Source organism: Furipterus horrens, unplaced genomic scaffold (genome assembly GCF_987537825.1).
Source record: "Furipterus horrens unplaced genomic scaffold, mFurHor1.1.pri manual_scaffold_13, whole genome shotgun sequence".
In the NCBI taxonomy this organism is placed as follows: Eukaryota; Metazoa; Chordata; class Mammalia; order Chiroptera; family Furipteridae; genus Furipterus; species Furipterus horrens.
Window position 1 is genome coordinate 50,007,383 of NW_028327183.1, and position 25,068 is coordinate 50,032,450.

Consider the following 25,068-nt stretch of genomic DNA (forward strand, 5'->3'; position numbering starts at 1 on the left):
TCCTTCAGGGCCCTGACGCTGCCTGGGGGGACGAGGGGCAGCGGCCAAGGACGGAGGCTCTCGGGGGTCACGCTGCTTACAGGAAACAGGGGTCTGAACACACAGGGGACCCTGGCTCCTGCTGCTCAGGAACGGTGCCTCAGTTTCCCCTCCGTGGAAGGGGAAAGGTCACAGAACCTTGGGAAGAAAGGGACAGAGACAGCACCTGTACCTGGAAGGAAGAGGGCAGGGGCTTCTGCTACCTTTTTTTTTTTTTTTACAATTTTTAAAAAGATTTTAGTTATTTGTAGAGAGAGGGGAAGAGTGAGAGAAAGAGAGGGAGAGAAGCATCACTGTGTGGTTGCCTCTCACACGCCCCCAACTGGGGACCTGGCCCGCAACCCAGGCACGTGCCCTGACTGGGAATCGAACCAGCGACCCTTTGGTTCATAGGCTGGTGCTCAATCCACTGAGCCACACCAGCAGGGCTCCGCTACTTTTATCAGAAGGCCAGCACAGCCTTGCTAAGGGGCAGTGGGTCGGGGTTCCCTGGACCCTCCTCAGGTTCATTGATTCACTCAGAGGACTCACGGGCCTCACCTTATAGTCCTACTCACATCAGAATTCATCGCGTGAAAGGACACAGCACTGTCAGCAGAGGGGAGGCGCGTGGGCTCAAGTCCAGGGGAATCCAGCGCAGCGCCCAGAGCTCTCTCCCCGTGGAGTCACACGGGACACGCTAATGTTCCCGGCCAAGAGGTGTGACAACACATGGTGTGTTCCAGGGAAGCTCATCAGCGACTCGGCACCCAGGGTTTTTCCTGGGGGCTGGTCCCCAGTCAGCACCCCCTGCCTGGAACACACCAACACCCCAGGCTCCCCAAAGGAAAGCAGGTGTTCCGCAGAAGCCAGGTAATTTTGTACAGCGTAGGCTCAGGGAGCCCCTCCTGCAATGCAGGTCCCCAGAACTCAGCCCAGGGCAGGCTCAGGCCTGCTGCGCGCACACCGTTCTGCACAGGCGGCCTGCGAGCTCGGTAGGAACTTACAAGGGAGACGGCGGGAGCTCCCAGAGTGCAGAGCAGACAAATTGTGCAGACCTGGGCCCCAAGCCAGCTCAGCGCTTTGAGGCTGCTGGGACGATGGGCACGTGACGAGACCTCTCTGTGCCTCAGTCTCCTGCTCCGTGGAAGGGGAAGGACCACAGAACCCGCCCAAGAAGGAAGGGTTTAGAGGACAATGTGGGTCAAATTCTTAGCACGACCCGCACCACGTAGTACGCACTCAATAACAAGCTCTGGTTATTAAAAATTAATGATTGGACTGAATTAACCATGTCCTTACTGATGTTAATATTATTGATTAATAATTATTCGTCATAATGTTAACGATATTAATAAGAAACTATATCCCCATCCCTGAGGGTGTCTGGTAAACTCGCTGTGTTCTGAAGTCTGAGGAAGGTTGGGAGGCCCAGGGTCCCCTGCAGTCCCCACAGTCCCCGAGGCCCACGGCTTCGCTGCATCGTGGCTGCTGCGCACGTGGGTTCTGAGAGCTCAGCGCCCTTCCCACCCCACCTCCTCTTTTTATCTTCACACTTGTCTTCTCCACCTGCATGTGAACGTTTTCTCCCGTGCACGCCCCCTACACACCTCTATCTGCCCCCGCTGCGCACAGCTGTCTCTGCCTCCTGGCCTGGCACCCGGGGGTGGACGGGTGCTGCCCCCAGGCCAATCTGATAGGCCTCAGGCTCCACCAGAACACCCCCAGCACCCCACATGTCCTGAGGGTTTCCAGTGCACCTGGTGGGTCCTGGGACCGCTCAGCTCCTCCTCTGCGCCCACGAGGCAGGTGCCCTGGGTCGCACAGGTTGTGTGTGCTTTCCCCATCCCTCCCTGCCTGAGGGACCCTCTCCGCCTGCTCCGCATTTGCCCAGCAGGTTAGTGACCCCACGGCTTTAAGTCGATGGGCCTCAGTTTGCAGCCCATTGTGGGCCAGGCTCTGTGTTACGAGTGTCACGCAAAATTATGTCATGGAGGTGCAAAGGAGTTATTGGCCGTTTTGTTTACTCTGAAGTGTGTCGCCAATTTCAGCGCATGAACAAGTCATGTGACTTTCCTAGGAGGGAGGAGCCAATAGCCTCAATATCTATACAGGGAAACTGAGGCTGGGAGGGTAACTGACCGGTGGAGATATTGTTTTTTTTATTTTTATTTTAATATTTTATTTATTGATAGAGAGAGGGGAAGGGAGGGAGAAAGAGAGGGAGAGAAACATCCATCAGTTTCCTCTCGCACGTCCCCAACTGGGGACCTGGCGGGCAACCCAGGCATGTGCCCTAACTAGGAATTGAACCAGTGACCCCACTGAGCCACACCAGCCGGGGCAGGAGATATTCTTGCTATAGCTCACTTACCCCACAGCAACTCACTGATGGGTGTTGTGATCAGGCCCCTTGCACAGATGGGGAATCTGAGGCACAAGTGCTTAAGTGACATGCTCAAGGCCACTCCTCTGGTTAGTGGCAAGGTCACCGGGCTGGGCTGTGAAGGACTTCACTGCATTATGGGATAGCAGGGGGTCAGAATGAATCGAGGGGGTCAGGCGGGGTCCCGTCCCTCCCCTCTTCTGCACCTTGACTCACCTGCACCCAGACCTGCTGGAGAAGTCGCGGGCCATCCGCCAGGCCAAGGACGAGTGCAGCTTCCACATCTTCTACCAGCTGCTGGGCGGCGCCGGAGAGCAGCTCAAGGCTCAGTGTTGCTGCTGAGGGGCGCGGGGGGCACACGGACCTCTGGCTTCTCTGGGTCCCCAGGGGATGAAGTGGGAGGGGCTTGTATGTGTGAGGCTCCTGCTGGGTAGTGGATTCTGTAGCCTCCTGGATCCCGCTGCCCCTGGTTCCTGCCCCCTCACCACTTTTGCCAACAGGGAGTCTGGCCACCCACCCCGCCCCACCCCCGCTGCCCCCCGGCCTGTGCTGCTGGGTGGGTTCTGCTGCCCTCTGGTCCTGCTGCTGTCTCCTGGGTCTTGACCACACTGGCCATGTGGCCACGTGGCTCCTGTTCACGCTTCTGTCTCTTGTGCTCACTCCAGCGGGTGTGACTCCAGCGTCCGCTGCCTCGCGGGTCCCTGTGGTCCTGTCTGTGTGGCTTCGCGGCTCCCCTCCTGCCTGCTGGCTACGGACAGTGGCCCCGCTGCCCTGTGGCTCCCTCTCCTCTGGCTCCTGCCACCCTGTCACTTGGGCCTCCTCCTGGCCCCTCCTCACCCAGGGTCCTGCTCACGGTGGCTTCTGAGCCCGCGTGCCCTCTGCTGCTGGTCCCCGCTGTCCCACAGCTTCCGCTCACTCGGGCACCCTCGGGCCCGTGGCTTCTGCTGCAGCAGCTCCTGCCTGCTCTGGGCAATTCCAGGACTTGAGAATCTCTATGGAAGGAGGGAAGATCAAAGGCCTAATAAATGCTAATCACCCACTCCACGCCCAGCACTTCCACTGAGCCCATGAGGAAAGGATCCTCGCTCATTTAGCAGAGGAGGAGCCAGAGGTTCCCAGTGGGGATGTGACTCACCTGGGGTGGGCTCCGAGGAAGCCGGGATGTGAGTCTGACTCCACCGTTCACCCTTGACCATGGCCTCCGCCCTTTGCCCCTACAGCTGACCTCCTCCTGGAGCCGGGCTCCCACTACCGCTTCCTCACCAACGGGCCAGCGTCCTCCCCGGGCCAGGAGCGGGAGCTCTTCCAGGAGACCCTGGAGTCCCTGCGGGTCCTGGGATTCACCCACGAGGAGATCACCTGTGAGTGAGCCCTGCGCCCCGCGCAGCGTTGGGGTGGGCTCTGTGTGGGTAGGGCGGGGGACCAGGTCAGCTATACCCTACTTTATTTGCTCAGGCGTTTATTGGGCAAGTCCTGTGTGTGGACACGGGGGCCACAGCAGGAAATGACACCGGTAAGCGTCCCTGTCTGGGGGAGACTGACTAAATGAGCACCACGACCCAGATAGATAAGGAATTCTGTGGTCTGTGCAGAGGTGATGAATGTCGGGGAGAAAAATAGAATAAGGAATGGGGACGCGAAGGGTCAGCTTTAGGTAGGGAATCAGGAGGGGCCCACTGGGATGGTGATGTTTGAGCAAAGGCCTGGGGGAGCTCAGTGAGTGAGCACAGGTGATACAGGGGAAGGGCCTTTCAGGCAGGGGAACAGCCTGTGCAAAGGCCCTGAGGCAGGAAAGGCACAGCAGGTTTGAGGCATTGAACCTTTGGTCTAGTATGTGACAGAGGAGAGTGAGGGGTGAAGCTGCAGAGGCAGGCGGGGCCTCCAATTCCAGCCTGAGGGGCTGGGACTTTGTCCTGGGGGTGCTGGGAGCAGGGCAGGGGTGTGGCTCTGGGCCATGTGGAGGATGGACTGGCGGCCAGGAGGAGGCTGAGGTGAGGGTGCGGGGAGGAAGGTGTTGGTCTGGGCTGAGCGGCCCTGGTGTGAAATACCCAGATCCTCAGCCCGGGCTCTGTTGGTTTGCCTCTGACCTTGTCACCGCACAGGACGCTTTCACAATAGCCCTGGTGCAGAGCTCTGTTTGTTCGTTCACTAGGGCCAATGTCACAAGGCACCCCACGCCGAGCCCCTCGCATGGCAGGAAGTGACAATGGTCTCCCAGGTCTGGAGGCCCGCAGTCTGAGATCAGGGTGTGGGCAGGCGTGGCTGCTCCTGGGAGAATCTGTCCCCCTGCCTCTCCCCTGGCCTCTGGTGGTTTCCTGGCAACCCTCCCAGTTCCTGGCCGTGTAGACGCATCACCTGATCTCCACCTTCGTGTTCAGGTGGCGTTTGCACCGTGTGCACACCTGTGTGCCCAGTGTCCACCTGTGATAGTGACGCCCGTCATGCTTGGTTTGGGGCCACCAGTACAACCTCATCTTAACTAAAACGATTATGTCTGCCATGACCCACTGCCCACATAAGGTCACGTTTGGAGGGGTCCTGCGGTTAGGACTTCAACATATCTTTTTCTGGGGGAGGGGTGTGTGATTCAGCCTATAACAGGCGCACAGAGGTCGACCTCAGTCTGTTTTCTGGCGGCAGCCTGACGTTTTGTCGTTTGCGTGCACTGTGATTTTTCTCACTGGTCCCGTGGAGAAAGACCCGGATTTCCAGATCTGAGCAGGGCCAGGGCCGGTCTCGTTCTCTGGGCCCTGCCACTGCCAGAGGCCCTGGGAGCTGTTGCTGGTGGCTCCAGGGCCCACGTGGAAGGGCTGCAATCAGAGCGCCAGCTTGGCTGTCTACCCGGCCGCAAACTGGCGGCCTCCTTGGGCGTATTGACACAGGGTCCCAGGCCTCCCCTGCCGGGTTTCCCAACCACGGTTGCATAATCCCCACGCCTGCCTGTCGCAGCTCCGCTCCCTGGGCAGCTGGCAGACAAAGTCAGATGGTGAGGGGCTGGGCCTCGCAGCCTGGCCCCTCAGATTCCACCTGGCCTCCTGACACATGTCACCTTAAATAGCCCTCAGGCATAACGTATGACATGCAAACATGACCGAGGGTTGTCCTGGGAGAACCAAGTCTCCTAAAGCCCCACCCCCTCGAGCCCTAATTTCTCACTGTTAGGCTTCCTACATCACCTTTGAGAAATTTTAGACGAGATAGGAAAGATGCACATTATTATTGTTATTATTATTATTTTTTTTTATAAGGACAGGCATTTTCTAACTTCAGGGCTGATGCTTAGCTATCCTGGTGATTCAAATGTTAATATATTTCCTACTGATTTAAAATTCCCCGCACAGCAGCTGCTCCATGCAGGCTCTACCTCCTGACCTTCCTTCCAGCATCACCCACTCGCGAGTGAAGACCACCTGACACATCAGGCCCTGGGTTGGGTCCCAGGCGGCACTGCGGTTACTCAGCTCATCACCCAGTGCTCGAGAACTTTGTTCCCCACTTTCCCTACCAGACACTAGATTTTGGGCATCATTCTGTTTCAGTCTGTATAGATGAGCTTTAGTCTTTTTTGTGGCTGTGTGAGTTTTCATTGTTAGGTGAACTAGGAGTCTTGTTTCCAAACCCTGTTCCTTGCAGACAGACTCTTAGGGTGATTCCAGCCCCTTGCTATGGGAATGGCCAGAAAAATGCCTTGACTCTCCATGTACCCAGGTCTTTGTGCTCACGGGTGAACAGAACTGTGGGAGCAATTCTTAGAAAAGAAATGGTGGATCCAAAGAGAGGTGCAACTTCTGTATTTATCCAGCTTAAATTAACTGCCTTATTGAGATATAATTGAAACATCAAACCATTGACCTGTTTAAAGTGTACAAGTCAGTGGCTTTTAGCATATTTACAGAGTTGTGCATCCATCACCACCATCAATTTTATTTTATTTTTTTATATACAGTCTCTTTTTTTTAAAGAGATTTTATTTATTTATTTTTAGAGAGAGGGGAAGGGAGGGAGAAAGAGAGGGAGAGAAACATCAATGTGTGCTTGCCTCTCGTGCGCCCCCAACTGGAGACCTGGCTGGAGATGCGACCCACAACCCAGGCATGTGCCCTGACTGGGAATTGAACTGGCGAACCCTTTGGTTTGCAGGCCAGCGTTCAATCCACTGAGCCACACCAGCCAGGGCACCGCCATCAATTTGAGAACGCTATCAGTGGCCCAAGGAGAGAACGTGCACCCTTAGCTGTCACCCGTGGGTTTGCCCCGCCAGCCCCTGGCAGCCATTCATGGGCTTCTTGTCTCTATGGATTTGCCCATCTTGGACCTTCCCTATAAATGGAATCATATGAGAGGAAGGCCTTCGTGGCTGGCTTCTTTCACTCAGCCTGGTGTTTCATGCTTCATCCATGAGGTAGCATGTATCAGAGCTTCATTCCTTTTTATTGCTGAATCATTTTGATTTTTATCTTTTTATTACTGGAAACTTCAAACACATACGAAAGTAGAGAGTAGAGGGTAATGACCCCCTGGACACCTGATCCAACAATTAATTACCCACTCGTGGCTTTCTGGGTTTCACCTCTAATCCCACCCTCTACTCGCCCAAGCAAGCCCCACCCCCCTTGTGAATTTTAATTGTAGACGATCTACCTCGTCACCGTCCAGAAGGTGGCGCTAGTTTCCCGTCCCCTGAGCCTCTCTGTTTCCTCCACCTGCGCCTTCTTGGGAGCTTTTTGGCTTTTGCTGGTGTGATAGGTGGATCAAGTCATTATGGTTGATTTTGTGTTTCACTTTCAAGGAGTGGCGCCAGGAGGTCACCTTTTCATAGACTTTCCTTTTGACAAAAGGAGATGGAGGTTCAGGGAGGTGGGCACCTGCCGGGGACTCACCCCGACTGATCAGCAGGTACTGACTCCAAGGCTAGTCCTGGATTCTTCCCAGACAGGCAGGTGGGCACCTCTGGGTCACCCCTGGAAGCCAGGGCGGCAGGGCAGAGAGCGTTGGGGGCCAGCCCAGGCAGGACCTCCATTGTCCATCTGCCTGCATGGCGCCATAAATGCTACGTCAGAGGCTGAGCCGGAGCCTGACCTCCAGGGAAGCAGGTTTCCCCTCACCTGAGGCAGGAGCAGCTTTGCCAGCTCCAGGCCTCCACAGGCCGGGGCTTGCTTACCATCGGCTGGTCTGAAGTCAGCAGCGAGAGCCAACTGCCAACTCCTCAGGCATCAGGTTCATCTCGGTGCTTGGCACCAGCGCAGGCTCCTAAGCCAACTGTAAAAAGCTATTTTAAAGGCCACGGAGTGGGGGTGGTGAAGACAGGAGCTATGATGTCAGTGGAGATGGAGAGGAAAAATTAATATTTGTTTGCACACCCAGCTTGCCCTGCAAACTATACCAACTTTTTTTTTTAGATAGAATTTACATACCATAGAATTTGCTGTTTGTAAAGTGTACAGTTTAGTTTGTAGTATAGTTATAAGGTTGTGCACTACAGTCTCTCTAATTCCAGGAACTGTGTCCTGTTTTAACAGTGATTTTTTTTTTCTGTACTAGGCCTTACATTTCAAAAGGTATGAAACTGAAAAAGACGAAAAGGTGTATAATCATTCAAGTGTCCCCAGCTCCCAGGAGGCCACATCTGTTATCGGTTTCTTGTGTGTCCTTCAGAGCAAGGCCTGTCCAAGCCCTCAGGCCAGTGACATCCCCTTTTGTTTTCAGGGTATTTTTTAAAAAACTTTTTTATTTTGAATAATTTCAGGTTTACAGAAAAGAATGCAGGAACACACACTCTTCTCCCAGATTCCCCAGTTGCCACATGTGCTTTATCCTCTTTTCTTTCTAATTACTGAGCCGTGTGAAAATAGGGGCGTAGATGAGGTGCCCTTTTGCCTTTTGTATTAGCTTCCTAAAGCGGCTGCCACAAAGGACCATAAACTCAGTGGCTTGAAACAACACACGTTTATTCTCTTAGAGTTCTGAAGTTGAAATTCCAAAATCAGTCTTAGTAGACAAAAATCAGGGTTTTTTCTGGAGGGTCTGGTGAGAGTCCATTTTCTTGCCTTTTCCAGCTTCCAGAGGCTGCGCGAATTCCTTGGCATGTGGCGCCTTCCTCTGTCTTCAGAGAGAATCGCTAACCTCTGCTCACATGGCTTCTCCCTTTAAAAAAAAAAAAAAGATTTTATTTATTTTTAGAGGGGAAGGGAAGGAGAAAGAGAGGGGGAGAAACATCAATGTATGGTTGCCTCTCGCACGCCCCCAGCTGGGGACCCGGCCTGCAACCCGGGCATGTGCCCTGACCCAGAATCAAACTGGCGCGACCTTTTGCTCTGCCAGACAACACCTAACCCAATGAGCTACACCGGTCAGGGCGGCTCCTCGCTTTTGTAATGACCTTTATGATTACATTCAGCGCCCACCTCGATAATCTAGGCTAGTCTCCCACCTCACAATCCTTAATTTGGTTATGCCAGACAGTCCATTTTGCTCTGCAAGGTGACCCTCACAGGTTCCAGGAATTCAGATGTGGGCATCTTAGCATTATTCAGCTACCACCCCCCGAATCTGTCCGTGTGTATTTCCTAAGAACATTGGTACAGTCACAGCACAGTATTCTCATCAGGAAGTTAACATTGCCACGATTAGTACTATTTTCTAATCCCAAAACCACATTATCCCAATAATGTCTTTTATACAAAAAAAAAGTTTTTCACAGACCATATGCCAATATGGCATATATGCTTTCTAGCAAAGAAAAAACGTTTTTTTAAGTTATGTGTGTGCTCGCGCGTGCACACACACGCACGCACACACACATACACTTCCCCAGTCCGGGATCACAGGTTGAGTTTAGTCATCACATTTCCGTCTCTATCCGTCTGGCCCCGTTCCTGAGTCTGCCTTTATCGTTCATGACCTTGACACTTTTGAAGATTACAGACCAGTTGTTTTGTCTCAAACTTGGGTGTGTTTCCTCATGATTAGATTCGGTTACACATTTTTGGCAGGAGTATCCCGGGAGGGTACACCCCCCTCACCTCTGCGCCACCCTCTTTCTCTAAGTAAACTGCGTAGCAGGGTAGCGCAGGCACCAAAAATTGCGCCATAGACTCTAAGCGTCTAGCTCAGGACCTCGGCCAGGGAACGCCGGGTATAACCGGCCCCTTCCCATCACCGGCACCCCCTGAATGTAACCATTATTCTGGGGTCTGACAACATGGAGTTGTGTCGCCCGTTCTTGAATTTGGTACAGACAGACCCATACCGTATGCACACTGGTGTCTGGCTTCTTCCACGCAACCCTGTGATTGTGAAATTCATCCGAGTTCAGTGAGTGGCCAGCAGGGGGCGGCGAGGCGCTGGCTCCGAGCTGCCCTCGCTTTGTCAAGACTCCCTGAGCAGGAAGTGTTGGTTTGTGCGCTTCTGTGTGTGTGTGCTCTGTGTAGGTGTTTACATTAGAATTCTATGTTAAAGGGACGAGGCAAAGGGAACCACAGTCGTTAAGAATATAGACCCCAGAGTCAGGCTGCCCGGGTTCGAATCTCAGGCCTGCCGCTTATGAGCTCGAAGATCCTAGGCAAGTTCATGACCCCATGTGCCTTGGTTTCCCCATCTGTCAAGTGGGGGTTTTACTCAGTTTTCCATCTGTAAAATGCTATTGTAGGACTTGCCTCATTGAGTTCTTATGAAGCTTAAATCAGTTCTTTTGTGTTTGGAACAAGACCTGGCATGGAGAACGTAAAAAAGAAAAAAAAAGAAAAAAATCAGTGTCCGTTTCAATCCGTAAATCGTGAAGACTGCCCTAGAACTGGCGGCTGATGAGGCGCCTGGGTGCTTGCCCCATCTGTAGCACCCCCGTGAAAGCAGCGGACGCAAGCCCAGCCTGGTGTAGGCGTGTTACGCGGTCGACTCACGTGCCGCGCGCGGCTTGGCGGTGGGAAGCGAGAGGGTTCTGAAATGCTGACCGCATCTGAAGAAAATTCTGAACAAAACCAACACCAGTTTTTCCTCGGATTGCACAGTGGCTCCCGTCCTGGAAAATTCACTGTGTGTAAAAACCAAATCCTTTTGTGTTTACACGTAAAACAGTTGGGATTCGTGTCTGAGCATTAGAGACCATTATTTCACGATGTGACTGTGCAATGGGACGTTTAGGAGTCACACGGGATGTGGACAGTTCTTTGCGGTCCCGAGGAACGTCTGCTTCCTGTCCTCACTCCCGATGACATCCAGGAACACCCCACACGTTGCCTCAGTGACCCCCATCTTTATGTCAACCAAACGCTACACGTTTCTGAGACGTACACTAGGGGGCAGCATTGCCCCCTTCTGACACGCTTTCTAGAAGCTCTGCACAGACAAGGAAATACAGACAGATACTCTTAGACGCATGGATGTGCTGCTCACCTCCTGATGAGCCCACAGTAAGGTGAAAATGTCCTAAGTCGAAAATGCACTTAACACAGTGTGAACGTCATAGCGTAGCCTAGCCAACCTGAAAGGTGCTCAGGGCACCTGCATTAGCCTACAGTTGGGCCCAACCATCTAACACAAAGGCTATTTTGTAATCAAGTCTCGAACACTTCGTGTGATTTATGTAATTGTGGCTTGTTGCCTTCCTGCTGGACAGTGATCTTGAGTTTCATCTCAAGGGTAATTGCTTTCTCACCAGAAGCAGGAGATACAGGCAGGTGTTTGTAGACATGATGGGACAGGAAACCACAAAACACAGTACCCCCAAAATGCAGGCAACACAGCACCCTTAGACTATGGGCTGTTTACCCTTGTGATCAGGTGGCTCACTGGGAGCTGGTTCTTAGGAAAAAAAAAAATCAAAATTCAAAATTCGGAGTATGGTCTCTGCTGGAGGTGTATCTCTTTGGCACCATTGTAATTTTTTGTTTTTTAGATTTTATTTATTTATTTTTAGAGAGAGGGGAAGGGAAGGAGAAAGAGGGGGAGAGAAACAACAATGTGTGGTTGCCTCGCGCATGCCCCCAACTGGGGACCCGGCTCGCAACCCAGGCATGTGCCCTGACTGGGAATCGAACTGATGACCCTTTGGTTCACAGGTTGGCGCTCAATCCACTGAGCCACACCAGCTGGGGCACCATGATTGTAAATTTGAAAGATTTTAATTTGAACCATCATACGTTGGGGGACATCTGTACATCCTCATTCATGGTTTCTGTTCTTGGGAATTACCCCCCACCCACATTTATTTGTAACCCCAATACTCCTGCATTTGTGGTCATTGAGGTCATTCACAGAGCAGGGGGTGGGGGGTGGGGGGGGAGCTTGAGTTGCCCAGTGCACACTCACAGGGGTTGCCCAGCCGTCTAGTTTCAGCTCTCGTATTGTACACCAGTGTCCTTTGTGTGGTCGGTGGAGTTTTTCACGTTTTTGTGCTTTTTTTCATTGTGATGGTGAATTCTCTGTCTATAATGCCTTCCAAGCATAGCGCCGAAGTGCAGGGTAGCACTCCTAAGCACAGGGCGGCTGGACTGTGCCTTACGGAGAAAATACGCATGTTAGATGAGCTTCCTTCAGGCGGGCGTTACAGTGCTGCTGGCTATGAGTTCAATGTGAATGAAGCAACAGTGTACCCCCGGGGAGGGGCAGAAGCAGGTGTACAGCTGTGAGTACGCGCAACACGGACTTTATTCTTGTATTGTTTATTAATTATATTATTTTCCATATAAATAACTGTAAACATAATTTTGTCCCGCTCTGTCTATCAATGAGGTGTCTTTAAATGGAAACACACATTGCTCTGGCTGGTGTGGCTCAGTGAATTGAGCCCCGGCCTGCTAACTGAAAGGTTGCCGGTTCAATTCCTGGTCAGGGCACCTGCCTGGGTTGCCGGTCAGGTCCTCAGCTGGGGTCGTGGGAGAGACAGCCAGCTGATGTTTCTCTCCCTCTCTATCTCCCTCCCTTTTCCTCTCTCCAAAGTAAATAAACAAAATATTTTTAAAAAAATAAGAAGAAACACACGTAAAACAAAGTGATGTATTGATCAGTCGATGAAAACGTTGTGGCCAGAGGCTCACAGGAACCAAACCCTGTATGTCCCCTTAGGAGCACTCATTCGCAGTCACTACGTCAGTGTTCTTGGTGACTTTGTGGAACATTTCTGCAGATGACGAGAATCAACTGTCCTTCCTGTTTTCTGCCTTTTGTACACAGAGTACGCCATGAACACCCTTCTGCACCTCGCACCTTTCACTTGATAGTTTAGAAATCCTTCCATATCGCTCATCCATTCTCAAAGTTCTTCTAAGTCTTATCGGCATCATTTCATGAAACAGACAGTATGAGCAGACACTGAATGGTCATACCGTGAACCTCGAACACAAAATACAGGATTCACTTATCTGTTCATGTGTTTTAAGTCCTGCCCAGTGTCACATGTGAATTTTAAGCTCAGGATGGTGCTGTAAACTGACATAGGATTTTTTCTTTTCAATCCTCACCCGAGGATTGAGGGTATGTGTATTGATTTTAGGGAGAGAGAGAAGAGAGAGACATCGGTCAGTGGCCTCCCGTACATGCCCCGACCGGGGACCAAACCTAGGCACGGGCCCTGACCGGGAATCGAACCCGCAGCCTTCTGGTGTACAGGACAATGCTCCCACCAACTGCACACCCCAGCCAGGGCTGACATGGGATTTTTAAGCTAGATTTCTGAAGGGACAGTGAAGACCACACACAGTGTCTGGAGCCGTAGTGATCTCTCCACCCCCCCCCCCCTGCCGCCCCTTAGCCATGCTGCGGATGGTCTCTGCGGTCCTTCAGTTCGGCAACATCATCCTGAAGAGAGAACGAAACACCGACCAAGCCTCCATGCCAGACAACACAGGTGACACCCCCTGGCCTGCTGCCCAGCCCCGTGACCCTGCATCCCTTGCCCCACAGACAGAGCACCCCCTCCCGGCTGGGCCGCTCTGACTCCCTGCCCTTCGCTGAGTCTTCAGCATTTTCTCACCCTTCTTCTGTTATAAAAATATGTGATCCCTGCTGAAAGTCTGAACAACACCAGCCTGCCAAACAGGGGACAACAGGGTCCCCGGTCGTCCCAGCGCCTTGGAGAGACCTGCCATCAGTGCTGGGCACATCTCCTCCTGGCCTCTGTGCTTGCATATGTGTATATTTTTTCCTTTTCAAAAGCAGGATTATAGTTGATATTCTTTTTTTTTTAATCAAAATGGAAATAGTTCTGCTTCCTAATTATTATAAAATAATATGAGCTGGATGGGGAAAAATCTGACAGACAGAACAGTATAAAGACAGTCCGTTCTTTGATTCAAAGTGAAATACACGTATCATGAAATGCACGCCTCAGTTTAACATGTCATGAGTTTCCAACGTAATGAGGGTGGAACAGCCATTCAAATGGATGAACTCTGCTCCTCTAACCAATCCCCAAGTGCTGGACGTTCAGGTTATTTCCTGGTCATGTCCACTGTAAACAATGTGGTGATGAACATCCCCGTAGTCCAGTCTTGGCTCACCCGGGATTATTTTCGCCCACTGGGGGTCCCAGAGGAAACTTGCGGGCCAGAGGATGCGCACACTGGTAGGACCTGTGCAGCCTCTGGGGGGAAAGGCCGGGCAGCCGCGTCCTGGGACAGAACGCTGACCCCACCCACCTCGATGCCTGTCTTCCTCAGCCGCCCAGAAGCTCTGCCGCCTGCTGGGACTCGGGGTGACGGATTTCTCCCGCGCCCTGCTCACCCCCCGCATCAAAGTTGGCCGGGACTACGTGCAGAAAGCGCAGACCAAAGAGCAGGTGGGCGGTGTGGCGGGGGGTGGGGGGCAGGTATCGGGCTCCCGCCGCCCTCCAACTCCAGCGTCTAGGAAGTGGCTTATGCCGTTTTTCCTCGCTCGCTCACGCAGACCGGTGCTGGCTGCTCAGTTACCGGCTCCGGACTAGGCACCGGGAATAAAAGCAGCAATAGAAACGTGGAACTCAGGCTGTAGTAAGAAAACCTAATAAACGAAGATTAACAGGGTGCTTGTAGACAGGGGTCGACAGGGGTGCCGTCTGCCAAGGAGGGGGTTGGGGGGGGGTCTGGCAGGCCCTCTCCCAGCAGGTCACGTTCCAGCCAAGACCTAGACCGTTCAAAGTGGAGGGCATAGCCTATGTAAAGGCCCTGGGGTTGAAACAAGCTTGGCGAGATGGGAACACTAAGGAGGTGGGTGAGGCTGCAGGCGGAGAGGTTGGTAGGGGACAGATCACGCAGGGTCTTAGGGGCCACCCTAAGGAGGTGAGTTTTATTCAGGGTGCAGCAGGAGGCCAGCGAGGGTTTAGGCCAGGGAGCGATTTGATTCAGGTTGTTTTTTTATAAAAACCCCCTTGTCTTCTGCATGGAGGGTGGAGTCCCAGGGGCGCAGGTGGAAGCAGGGAGTTGGGAGGAGGCTGCCGCCATAATCCAAGCCAATGACAGTGTGGCTCAGACCAGCGGGCAGGGCTAGGGGTAGAAAGAAGTTAACATGGGCTAGTGGTTTTCAGGATCCAGCTCTTGGGCAGAGGCCTCTGCTGGGCCCCAGGCTGGGTGCTCGAGGCCCTGGGATGAAGAAGACACAATAGGGGAGGCAAGGACCAGAGACTGGAGGTCACACTGGCCGTGATTCTGCTCTCAGGGGAATTACTATTAGGATCCATTTTACAGATGAAGAAGTTGAGGCACAGAGAGGTTTATTCACAGCCTGAGGTAACACAGCCTCTAAGTGGCAGGAGCAGGATTCAAACTCAGGTTGTTGGCTCCAGAGTCCACCCTCTTCACTGTTATGTTAATTGTTCCAGGAAGTGGGGTCAGGAGGGCAGAGGATTAATGAACTAATGAGCCCTGAGGACTTCAGGCAGTGCCTGGAGCACAGTAGGGCTGAGGAATGGAGGGCTGCTGTTAATGTCATCTTGAACCATGGTGGGGGCCCGGACAGGCCGGGCCACTCATGTGCAGGCTGGACCCTCACTATGCATCCCATCTGCATGCAGGCTGACTTCGCCCTCGAAGCCCTGGCCAAGGCCACCTACGAGCGCCTCTTCCGCTGGCTTGTCCTGCGCCTCAACCGGGCTCTGGACCGCAGCCCCCGCCAGGGTACCTCCTTCCTGGGCATCCTGGACATCGCCGGCTTCGAGATCTTCCAGGTCTGTGCTGTGTGCCCCGCTGGGGCCTGAGGGCGCCATCACGCTGCCCTGTTCCCTCCCTCTGTGCCCCTGCCCTCCTCACCCCCTCCTTCTCAGCCTCTGTCCCCCTCCCTCTGGGTCCCTGCCCCACTTTCTCCAGGTCTCTGTCCCCTTGTCTCTGGGTCCCTGTCCCCCTCTCTCTGGGTCCCTGTGCCCCCCTCTTTGGGTCTCTGTCCCCTGTCTCTGGGTCTCTGCCCACCCCCCCAGGCCCCTGTCCCCTCTCTCACGCATCCCCTCCTCCCTGCAGCTGAACTCCTTCGAGCAGCTGTGCATCAACTACACCAACGAGAAGCTGCAGCAGCTCTTCAACCACACCATGTTCGTGCTGGAGCAGGAGGAGTACCAGCGCGAGGGCATCCCCTGGACCTTCCTTGACTTTGGCCTTGACCTGCAGCCCTGCATCGACCTCATTGAGCGGCCGGTGAGTGAGCCCGTGGCCACTCCCTCCTCGCAGCCCTCGTCATCTCACCCCGCCCCCTCCAGGCCAGGAGCCAGCCCCTCGCCCTGCTGGCCTCAGCCTCCGCATCAGTTACGTGGAGAAAACGACATAGGTCTGTGTGACCGGTAGCAGATCAGGCCCCGGGACACGCCCGCCACAGGGCCTGGCTCCAACCACGGGGCTAATCCTGGCTGTTACTAACTGTGGTTCTCCGTCCAAGTGTCGCTTACAAACACTAAAAACCAGCCGCAACCTAAGTGTCCAGTATTTGGGGATCTGACCTACTCTCCCCTTCCTGTCAACGGTCAGGCCAACCCCCCTGGACTCCTGGCCCTGCTGGACGAGGAGTGCTGGTTCCCGAAGGCCACGGACAGGTCCTTCGTAGAGAAGGTGGCCCAGGAGCAGGGCGGCCACCCCAAGTTCCAGCGGCCGAGGCATCTGCGGGACCAGGCCGACTTCAGCGTCTTGCACTATGCGGGCAAGGTAGGGGCGGGGCCCGCCTTGGGGCCTGCGGGTGGGAGTGGTGACAACCTGGCTGCAGATGTGGGGAAGGGTGCAGAGGGACGGCAGGGCCACCGGGTGTCCACTGGGACAGGACACAGCCAAGGCAGGGGCCAGGAAAGCCCAAGGAGGAGTGAGAACTATCTGACGAAGTCAACAAAGGCTTCCTCAAGGAGCGGGTATTTGCAGTACGCTTTGAGGGATGGAGAGGCGTTTGCCTGGAGGACAATTATGTGCATTTTATCCACTCATTCAGCAAACCCGTGCCTTCTTTTTTTTTTTTTTAATTTTTAAAGTTTTTATTTATTTATTTTTAGAGAGAGGGGAAGGGAGGGAGAAAGAGAAGGAGAGAAACATCAATGTGTGGTTGTCTCACTCACCCCCCAACTGGGGACCTGGCCCACAGCCCAGGCCTGTGCCCTGACTGGGAATCGAACCAGCGACCCTTTGGTTTGCAGGCCGGCTCTCAATCCACTGAGCCACACCAGCTGGGGCTAAACCTGTCTTTTGTGCACTCAGCCCTGTGCTGAGCAAAGTTGGGGACCCAGGTCGGACATGGTTTCTGTCCTTACAAAGTTCCTTATCTGGAAGGGAGGCAAATCCAGACAACCGGGATGTAAGGCCAACAAGCGCCTTCATAGGGGCAGCGAAGGGCAGCGTCAAAGCCGACGCCCAGAGGAGGGAGGAACACCGGGGAAGTGTCCCCAGGGGAGCGTAATGCTTGATCTGAAATCTAAACCAAGGGTCGGCAAACCTTTTTTGTAACTGCTTCCCGCTCTGCGGGCCAGACACTGCCTGTCACAGCTACTCAGTTGTGCCGTTGCAGCGTGAGGGAAGCCACAGGTAACACATAAATAGATATACTAACGGGGGCTGCATCCCAATAACCCTTTACTTACAAAAAGAGGTGGCTGTCTTGACTTGGCTTGGGGGCTCTATGGTGTGAACGATGTGTAACGGGTGCCGGAGAGGCCAGGTGAGGGCGCGAGGGACTCTGCGGGCCCAGGGGACGGTGCGCATCACGGCGAGGGGGCAGGAGCCCGGGTGTCCTGCGTGCGGCTCCAAGGTGCCCAAACATTTGCTGAGACCTGCTGGGGCCCAGGCCTGTGCTGACACGAGTCAGAGCCGGGCCCTGGCCTCAGGGAGCCCCTGTCTGGTGGGCGGGGGTTGTGGTCAAGGCCGTGACGGCGGAACTCTCAAAGCAAAACCCTGCATTCTCCCAAGCAGCCGTCCGTGGGAAAGCGCACAGAGAGGGAATCCCCGGCGGCGGGGACAGCTCGGGGGGAAAACCTGAGGTGGAAATGCGGTTGCACGTGTGAGGAGGGACAGTGGAGAAGCCAAGGTGTCTGGAGTAGAATGAAGAAGGGAGAAAGTGGTGATGGACGGGGTCAGCGGTGGGCAGGGAAGGAAAGGGAGAGGAGTCCCGCGGGCGGAGGGTGCAGTTCAAGGTATGGACACGAGGTGGCACCAACGTCCTCCCCCCGTGGTGAAGCCTGGAGCTGGAAAATCAGGGGAGCCCGTGAACCTCCAAGTTCACCACGCTCCAATGCCTGGTTTCATTCAGGTCGACTACAAGGCCAATGAGTGGCTGATGAAAAACATGGACCCTCTGAACGACAACGTTGCCGCCCTGCTGCACCAGAGCACGGATCGGTTAACGGCGGAGATCTGGAAAGATGGTGAGGACTGGCTTTCCCCCGGCCCTGTCCCTGGGGCTCTGGGCATCCCTGCTCCCAACCCACAGTGTGAGCACCTTTGTTTCGGGGGCTGAGTTGTCTGCTCTGACGCAGCACTTCTGCAGGCCAGCCAGTTAGTGTTCCCAGTTAGTGCTGATTGATGGATATCTCAAGCCAGCATCGTATTCAATGATAAGACACTCCTCCTTAAACAAGACAAGGATGCCCACTGTCAGCACTGCTGTGAAACACTGCTTTGGCAATACTAGCCTATGCAATCAGACCAGAAAAATAAATAAGCATGTGAGCATTGCAAAGAAAGCGATAACATTATTTGCAGGTGGCATGTGATCCCCTAAAAAGAGATTTGACTGGAAAAGAATTAATGACAAGACAACTCAGAAGGGTGCTGTTTTACAGGTTGGCCAACTTTCAGACTTTTCTTTCTTTGCTCTCTCACAAAGTTCCCCTTAGGGCCCCCAGGAAGAAGAAAGAAGCAATGGACTGAGATATAGTTTTGGAGTTGTCTTGCTCCAACAAGACCCATGTGAATTTTTCCCATCAGTCTTTTCAGAATGACACTTCTAAGAGGCATAAGCAGAAAAGCCAAATGCCTTTGTGGTAGAACCCCATACTTTCCAAGCTGCCCCCTATCCTTAGAGGGGGTTTGCGAGATGATTTTATACAGCTGGAAGCACCAACATCTTGTTTTTTTTCTGATTTCAGGTTTCTAGAATCTGTCAGTTTACTTTAATCTTTTGTAAAGATTTTATTTTATTTTTTTCAGAGAGAGGAGAAGGGAGAGAGAAAGAAAGGGAGGGAAACACCAATGTGTGGTTGCCTCTCGTGCGCCCTCAACTGGGGACCTGGCCCGCAACCCAGGCATGTGCCCTGACCGGGAATCAAACCTGCAACCTTTTGGTTTGCAGGCTGGTGCTCAGTCCACTGAGCCACACCAGCCAGAGCTTGCCTTACTCTTTGATGGGAGTGAAAAGCATAGTTGTAGATGTGCCAGCCCATGCAACTAGACAAGAGAACAAAATAAGCAAGATGAGTGGTTCCCAAAACCAACTCACAGAGCGAAAGGGCATTGGGTCCCTTGATCTTGTGAGCTGACTTAAGAAAGAAAAGTCTGATATTTGTGTCTCATGGAGTTTACACAGGAGGGATTGAAAAGCAGTGTTTGATGTTTAGCAACAAAACCGGATTCTGCTAGAAGCATCTCCTTCCGATTGAACGTCCCCCTGCCCACCCTGCTTGTTTAGAATCTGTGCTTCATTTACATGATGTCCCAGTGACCCCTCACACGTCCCACCCCGCATGTGGCTGACTCAAAGCGTTCCAAGAGGGAGAGTGGAAACGGCAAAGCCTCTTGAGTCCTAGACTGGAACGTGGCACAGTGATCCTTCTCCCACAGCCCTCCTGAACGCAGGAGCCCACACTCGAGGCGCTGCAGGTCCCACAGAGGGGTAGGGAGTCGGGGCTAGTTTTGCATCAGTCCCTGTGACAGCTGCCCTGAGCCCAGAGCGGGAAGCCCAGCATCCTGGCAGCCCAGGGGAAAAGGCAGATGAGGACAAGCCTCAGAGAGACCAATGCCACATGCCGGGCAGAAGCCACAAGGTTGTCCTCGAGCTTCCTGGCCGTCAGGGGGAAAAGATACCTAATAGGACATACAGACTCAACCTCGAGGGAGAGAGACCTTTTCCCTCTGGTACTAAGGCTCATGGAGGACATTTGTCCCTTCAGCTGACATTGATGCCCTCAGTGGGTAGGCACAAAGATGAACAGGACAGTCTCCCTGGTTTTAGATGTTTATGGCCAGTATTCAGGCTCTCCCTCCTGCTCTGGCCCGTGCTGTTGACTAATAACCCTCCTCTTTTTTTCCTTCCTGCCACCTCCTGTCCCTCTTCTCATACTGCTCCCTTTGCATCCCCCATCTTTTGCATCTCCCCACATCTGTCCTCTCCCCACATCTGTCCTCATTCCCCAGAACATGGGGGCTTCCAGCAGTTCTCTTTCCTTGGCTCCTTCCCACCGTCGTCCCCGGGATCTCCAGGGAGGCGCAGCTCTGCCATTTCTCCACCAGGGGGTGGGTGCTACTGTGCATCGATGGGTGAGATTTGCCAGACGAGGCGGGCGGGCCTGTTGGACCGGGAACCTGGTTTTGAACACCCGTCCCCTCTTTTCTCCATGAGGAGGTCTCTCATGCTTCTTCTTCCTCCTTGCCAGCTCTCCCAGCAGTTTCCAGACTCAGTGCTAACTAGACTCTTCTAACTAAACTGCATGCCAAAGTACAATGGGGCTACTACCAGCTGGCATTTATTGAGCACTTACTATGTGCCTTGCATTGTGCGAAGCCCTTTTATGATCATTAACACGTAGAATCCTCTGTATGACCCACTGAGGCAGGTGTTGGTACTAGTACCCCCCTTACACAGTTGAGGAAACCGAAGCACAGAGAGGTTAAGTCACCAATCCAAGATCACACAGCCACTAAGTGGCAGAGCTGAGATTTGAACCCAGGATTTTGAGTCCCAGAGCCTCAGCTCTTACCTGTTCTATAAGAGCGTAATAAATGGCAGTTATCATTTTGATAATAACTGTAAGGATGGTGGTGGGAGGGAGATGAAACCTGGGGAGGAAAATGCTATATCTGAGCCCCCACCATACACCAGGTCCTGCCTAAGTGCAGATGACCTGGTTGACCCATGATGACCCTCATCACTGAGGACATCAGATTCAGCCCCAGCTGTAGGATCCTGAGAAACCCGGCATGATTTGGTCATCGAATTCTAGAAAAAAGCTTACTGTGAAGGCAGATTGCCTTATTTCACAGATTGCACATAAAAGCCAGATCCTATTGCAGTTTTAAAAATCCTCACCTGAGAACATATTTATGGATTTTAGAACAAGAGGAAGAGAGAGAGAAAGAGAAACATCAATGTGAGAGTGAAACATTGATTGATTGTCTTCCGTACGCACCCCAGATGGGGATCAAACCTGCAACCTTTTGGTGCATGGACTGCAATCCAAACAATTGAGCCACCCAGCCATGGCAGAGACTATTACATTTTTTAAAACATAATTTATTTATTTCTAGAGTGAGGGGAAGGGAGGAGAAAGAGAGGGAGAGAAACATCAATGTGCGGTTGCCTCTTCTGCACCCCCAACTGGGGACCTGGCCCACAACCCAGGCACGTGCCCTGACTGGGAATCGAACCACAGACCCTTTGGTTCATGGGCTGGCGCTCAATCCACTGAGCCACACCAGCCAGCGCTCTATTACATTTTTAATGTGACTCTGTTTCATGTTCCTACAAATGCAGCTGTGCTTGTGATTACCCTTTTCCTTCTCTGTGCCTCGGTTTCCTCATCTGTAAAATGGGAGCGACTCTCACAGGCTTTTAAATCAGCCAGAGTATGTAAGTGCTTTGAACAGGGCCGGGCAGAGACTGCGGCTAAGTCAGCATTTGCTATTGTTGTCTTCACCTGTCGGTAAGGAGAACGGAGATCATGTCCTTGAGGAGGAGAGGGGTCAGCGATCAGCCTTCGAGAGGACTCACCCTGCCTGGGTTTAAATCCTGCATCTGCAGTTTCTAAGCTGTGAGGCTTTGGGCGCTGCCTTCCACTTTTCTGAGCCTCAGTTTGCCCCCCAGTACAATGGGGCTGGTACTACCTACCTTACCAGGCTGTGGGAGGCACTTTATATATAAGATGCCAAGCCCTGTAAATAGTAAAGCCCTTAACCTTTGGCCAACTCAGCCCCTCCAAACTGACCACTGAGTCCCTTCTCACCCTTCATCTGATTTCCTCTTCACGCAGTGGAGGGCATCGTGGGGCTGGAGCAAGTGAGCAGCCTCGGGGACGGCCCACCGGGTGGTCGCCCCCGCCGGGGCATGTTCCGGACAGTGGGGCAGCTCTACAAGGAGTCCCTGAGCCGCCTCATGGCCACACTCAGCAATACCAACCCCAGCTTCGTCCGCTGTATCGTCCCCAACCATGAGAAGAGGGTGAGTGACCTGGGCCGGGGAAGGGGAGCTCTGGCAGCTGGACTTGGCTGGAGCCACATCTGGGCCCAGCTCACCGCTGACCAGATGTGTGACCCCGAGGGACTTGCCTCCCTCCCCAAATGAGTGCTCTGTTAGGAAAATTTATTTGTTCATTGGACTTACATTTTATTGAGCACCTACTAAGTGCCAGGTACTAGGGATATATTAGATAGAAGCACAGACAACCCCTATCCTCACAGTCTAATACAGAACACATATGTTCAACTAATCACCCAAAATGAATGACTGGTTGAATTTGTAGGAGTGGTAAGTACCACGTAAGGTTTTATCTGCTCAGTGAAGTCAGGGAAGGACCCCTGGAGGAGGTGGCAACTGAGCTCTGAAGCATACATGGTATTCTGAGCAGAGAATAGTTTGTGCAAAGGTCCTGTGGTAGGTTAGAGCATGGAAGGCACAAGGGATAGAAAGAAGGCCACTGGGACTGGGGATGTCATGCAGGTTTGGGGAGACCATCTCTGGCCTCCCAGGGCACTAAAAAGTATTTTTGTGGGTAAAATCAAAGAATGGGCCTCGTAGAGAAGGGTCAACATGAGAGGAAAATGAGAGCACGAAGTTAGGGTGCTTGAGGCTTACACTGTCCTTGGAAAATAGCTGTAGTTATTGGGTTGGTGGATCTCTGTATGTGTGTGTCTCTTTCTCAGGTCTACAAACACCATATTTTATCAAATCTAAGACACATGTATTTCTGACACTTTAGCATTTCTGAACTTGGGATATGGCTTATAATCAATAGCTTGTCAGAGTTTAATTGACAGGAGTTTTGCTTTCTCGGTGACATATAAAATAGAAGTGTCTCACTATTGATGGGACTTACAGTTGATAAAATATGACATCCATAGACATCCACTTCTCCAAGAAGCCCTGGTTCTTTCTGGTGGAGAATGGTGCTTAGAGTCTAAGATCTGGGTGCTGGGTGTGCTCAGGGCTATCAGGGTGGCACTCCCAGGACCTCTCAGTAAGCAGAGCTATGTTTTTATACACAAATGTATATACAAGCACACACATAGGTTTACACATGCACACACATAAATGTATACACATGTTTACTTCTGTATTTATTTTTATAACTATCTTTATACTTTGCAAACCATGCGTTCACACTATGTCAAGTTGCAGTCCAATGCCATAGAGTTCATTGTAATTCTTTCCCCTGTACAAATTCGTAACTTTTTTTTAGCCACAGGGGAGACCTCGATCTTATAATATAGTACATATTTACCTGTTTTATTGGTCCCCTTTTATGAAATCAATCTCCTGGCCTTGCTGAGTGCTTACCCACTCAAGCCTGCCAAATATCTTGTCAAAGAGTGGGATGGAGGGAGAGAGTGGGAAAAAAGGAAGGAAGTTCTTATGAGACCGTCTTATTTATTATGTCCAATTTCCAGCTGTTTTCAGCTAATTCCTGCGGGCTCTTTCGGTGGTGAGAGAGTGCCAGCTAAGGCAGCCTAAGCGAAAGTGAGAATGTGTAGATTCACGTAATTGACAATTCCACTGTTGGGTTCAGATACAGCTGGATCCAGGTGCTCAACTGGTGGCATCAGGAACCTTTTTCCTTTGCTTGACACTGCTTTTCTGTGTGTTGCCTTCACTTTGAAGGAACCTCTCTGTGGGTCTCTTTCTCTCTCAGCACCCTCAGGGTGGCAAGGCAGCCCCCAGTGGGTCCAGCCTTCTATCTCCCAGTTCAGCAGCCCTAGGGAAAAGGGCATCTCTTGCCCCACAGCCCCAACAAAAGTCCCAGGGCAGGCTCTCATTGGCCCAGGATGGCTCTGTGCCCACCTCCGAACTGGTTACTCTGATTGGCCAGACCTGGGTCACATGACCATGCATGGAGCCAGGATGAGATTCCACCCGGTCACTCTGGACTGAGATCAGAGGGGAAGGCATGGCTCCCTCCCACAACATTGAAGCCTTATTGCCGGGACAGGGGAGTATTATATAGTCACAGACAAACAGAAACTCCCTTTTGCCAGAACACGAACAACCTGAAGTTAGGTGCTTTTATCTCCTTTTTCACTGCTCAGTCCCCAAAACCTAGAGCAGTGCGTGGCATGTGATGGATATTCGGTAAGTGTTTGATGGATGCATGGATATAAAATAATATGCCTAAATGGCTGTAGAAAAAGATCCAGCCCGGTGGTTTTCCTGAGTTAAATCCCACCGCCCAGCGGTCCCAATTCTGCCCTAGGCTAGGGCAGGAGCATTGGGTGTGGGGTTTTGTGTGTGTGTATGGGGGTGGTTTTTGTTGTCTTAATTGTTTTAAGCTTCCCATGGGCCCTAGAGTTTAGCCGGGGTTGGGGACAACTAATCTAGAAGGTTCCATAGGAAACGGGGGATTGTGTTGACTGCTCTGGCGACATGGGCAAGGCAAAAGGTCTCTCTTGGAATGTATCATTTAAATTCGTGTACTGTTTACCATTTTTGCCATTCTTACCAAAAATAGTGATTTATGGGCTTTGTTCACACCACACACCTTGACCGACCATCCTCTGCGCTAAGTCAGCGCTTCCCGCTCCTGTTCTGTTCTACTGCGCACTTACCGTTATTTCTTTCTTTCATTTATTAGTCACTTCTCCACCTCATTTGCTGTCAGTCTCTCCCACTGGACTGCGAAGTTCCCCAGGGCAGGGATTTCTGCCTGGCACGTAGTAGGTGCTCAGTAAATTATAGGTGGAACCATACGCAATGGCCAACCAGGGCTGACCTGCGAAAACGGCCGTTCCACGTGGTTTCCCCGGACGGCTGTCGTCCCGCGAGTGGCGCCCCCATGCGGGCGCCGCTGACCCTGCGTGTCCGTTCCACCGCCC

The 25,068-nt window shown here is 52.6% G+C and overlaps 1 protein-coding gene across 1 annotated transcript in view; it reads left to right on the forward strand.

The window, feature by feature from the left end:
• LOC149995124 (myosin-14-like) overlaps nt 1-25,068 on the forward strand; it is a 71,565-nt gene that overhangs the window by 14,986 nt on the left and 31,511 nt on the right. The window contains exons 9-17 of the mRNA XM_090260512.1: nt 2,631-2,735; nt 3,625-3,765; nt 13,152-13,247; nt 14,059-14,177; nt 15,387-15,539; nt 15,826-15,999; nt 16,327-16,500; nt 18,083-18,197; nt 22,017-22,204. Of these exons, the coding sequence (XP_090116638.1) occupies nt 2,631-2,735; nt 3,625-3,765; nt 13,152-13,247; nt 14,059-14,177; nt 15,387-15,539; nt 15,826-15,999; nt 16,327-16,500; nt 18,083-18,197; nt 22,017-22,204 (1,265 nt within the window). The remainder of the gene's footprint in view (nt 1-2,630; nt 2,736-3,624; nt 3,766-13,151; nt 13,248-14,058; nt 14,178-15,386; nt 15,540-15,825; nt 16,000-16,326; nt 16,501-18,082; nt 18,198-22,016; nt 22,205-25,068) is intronic.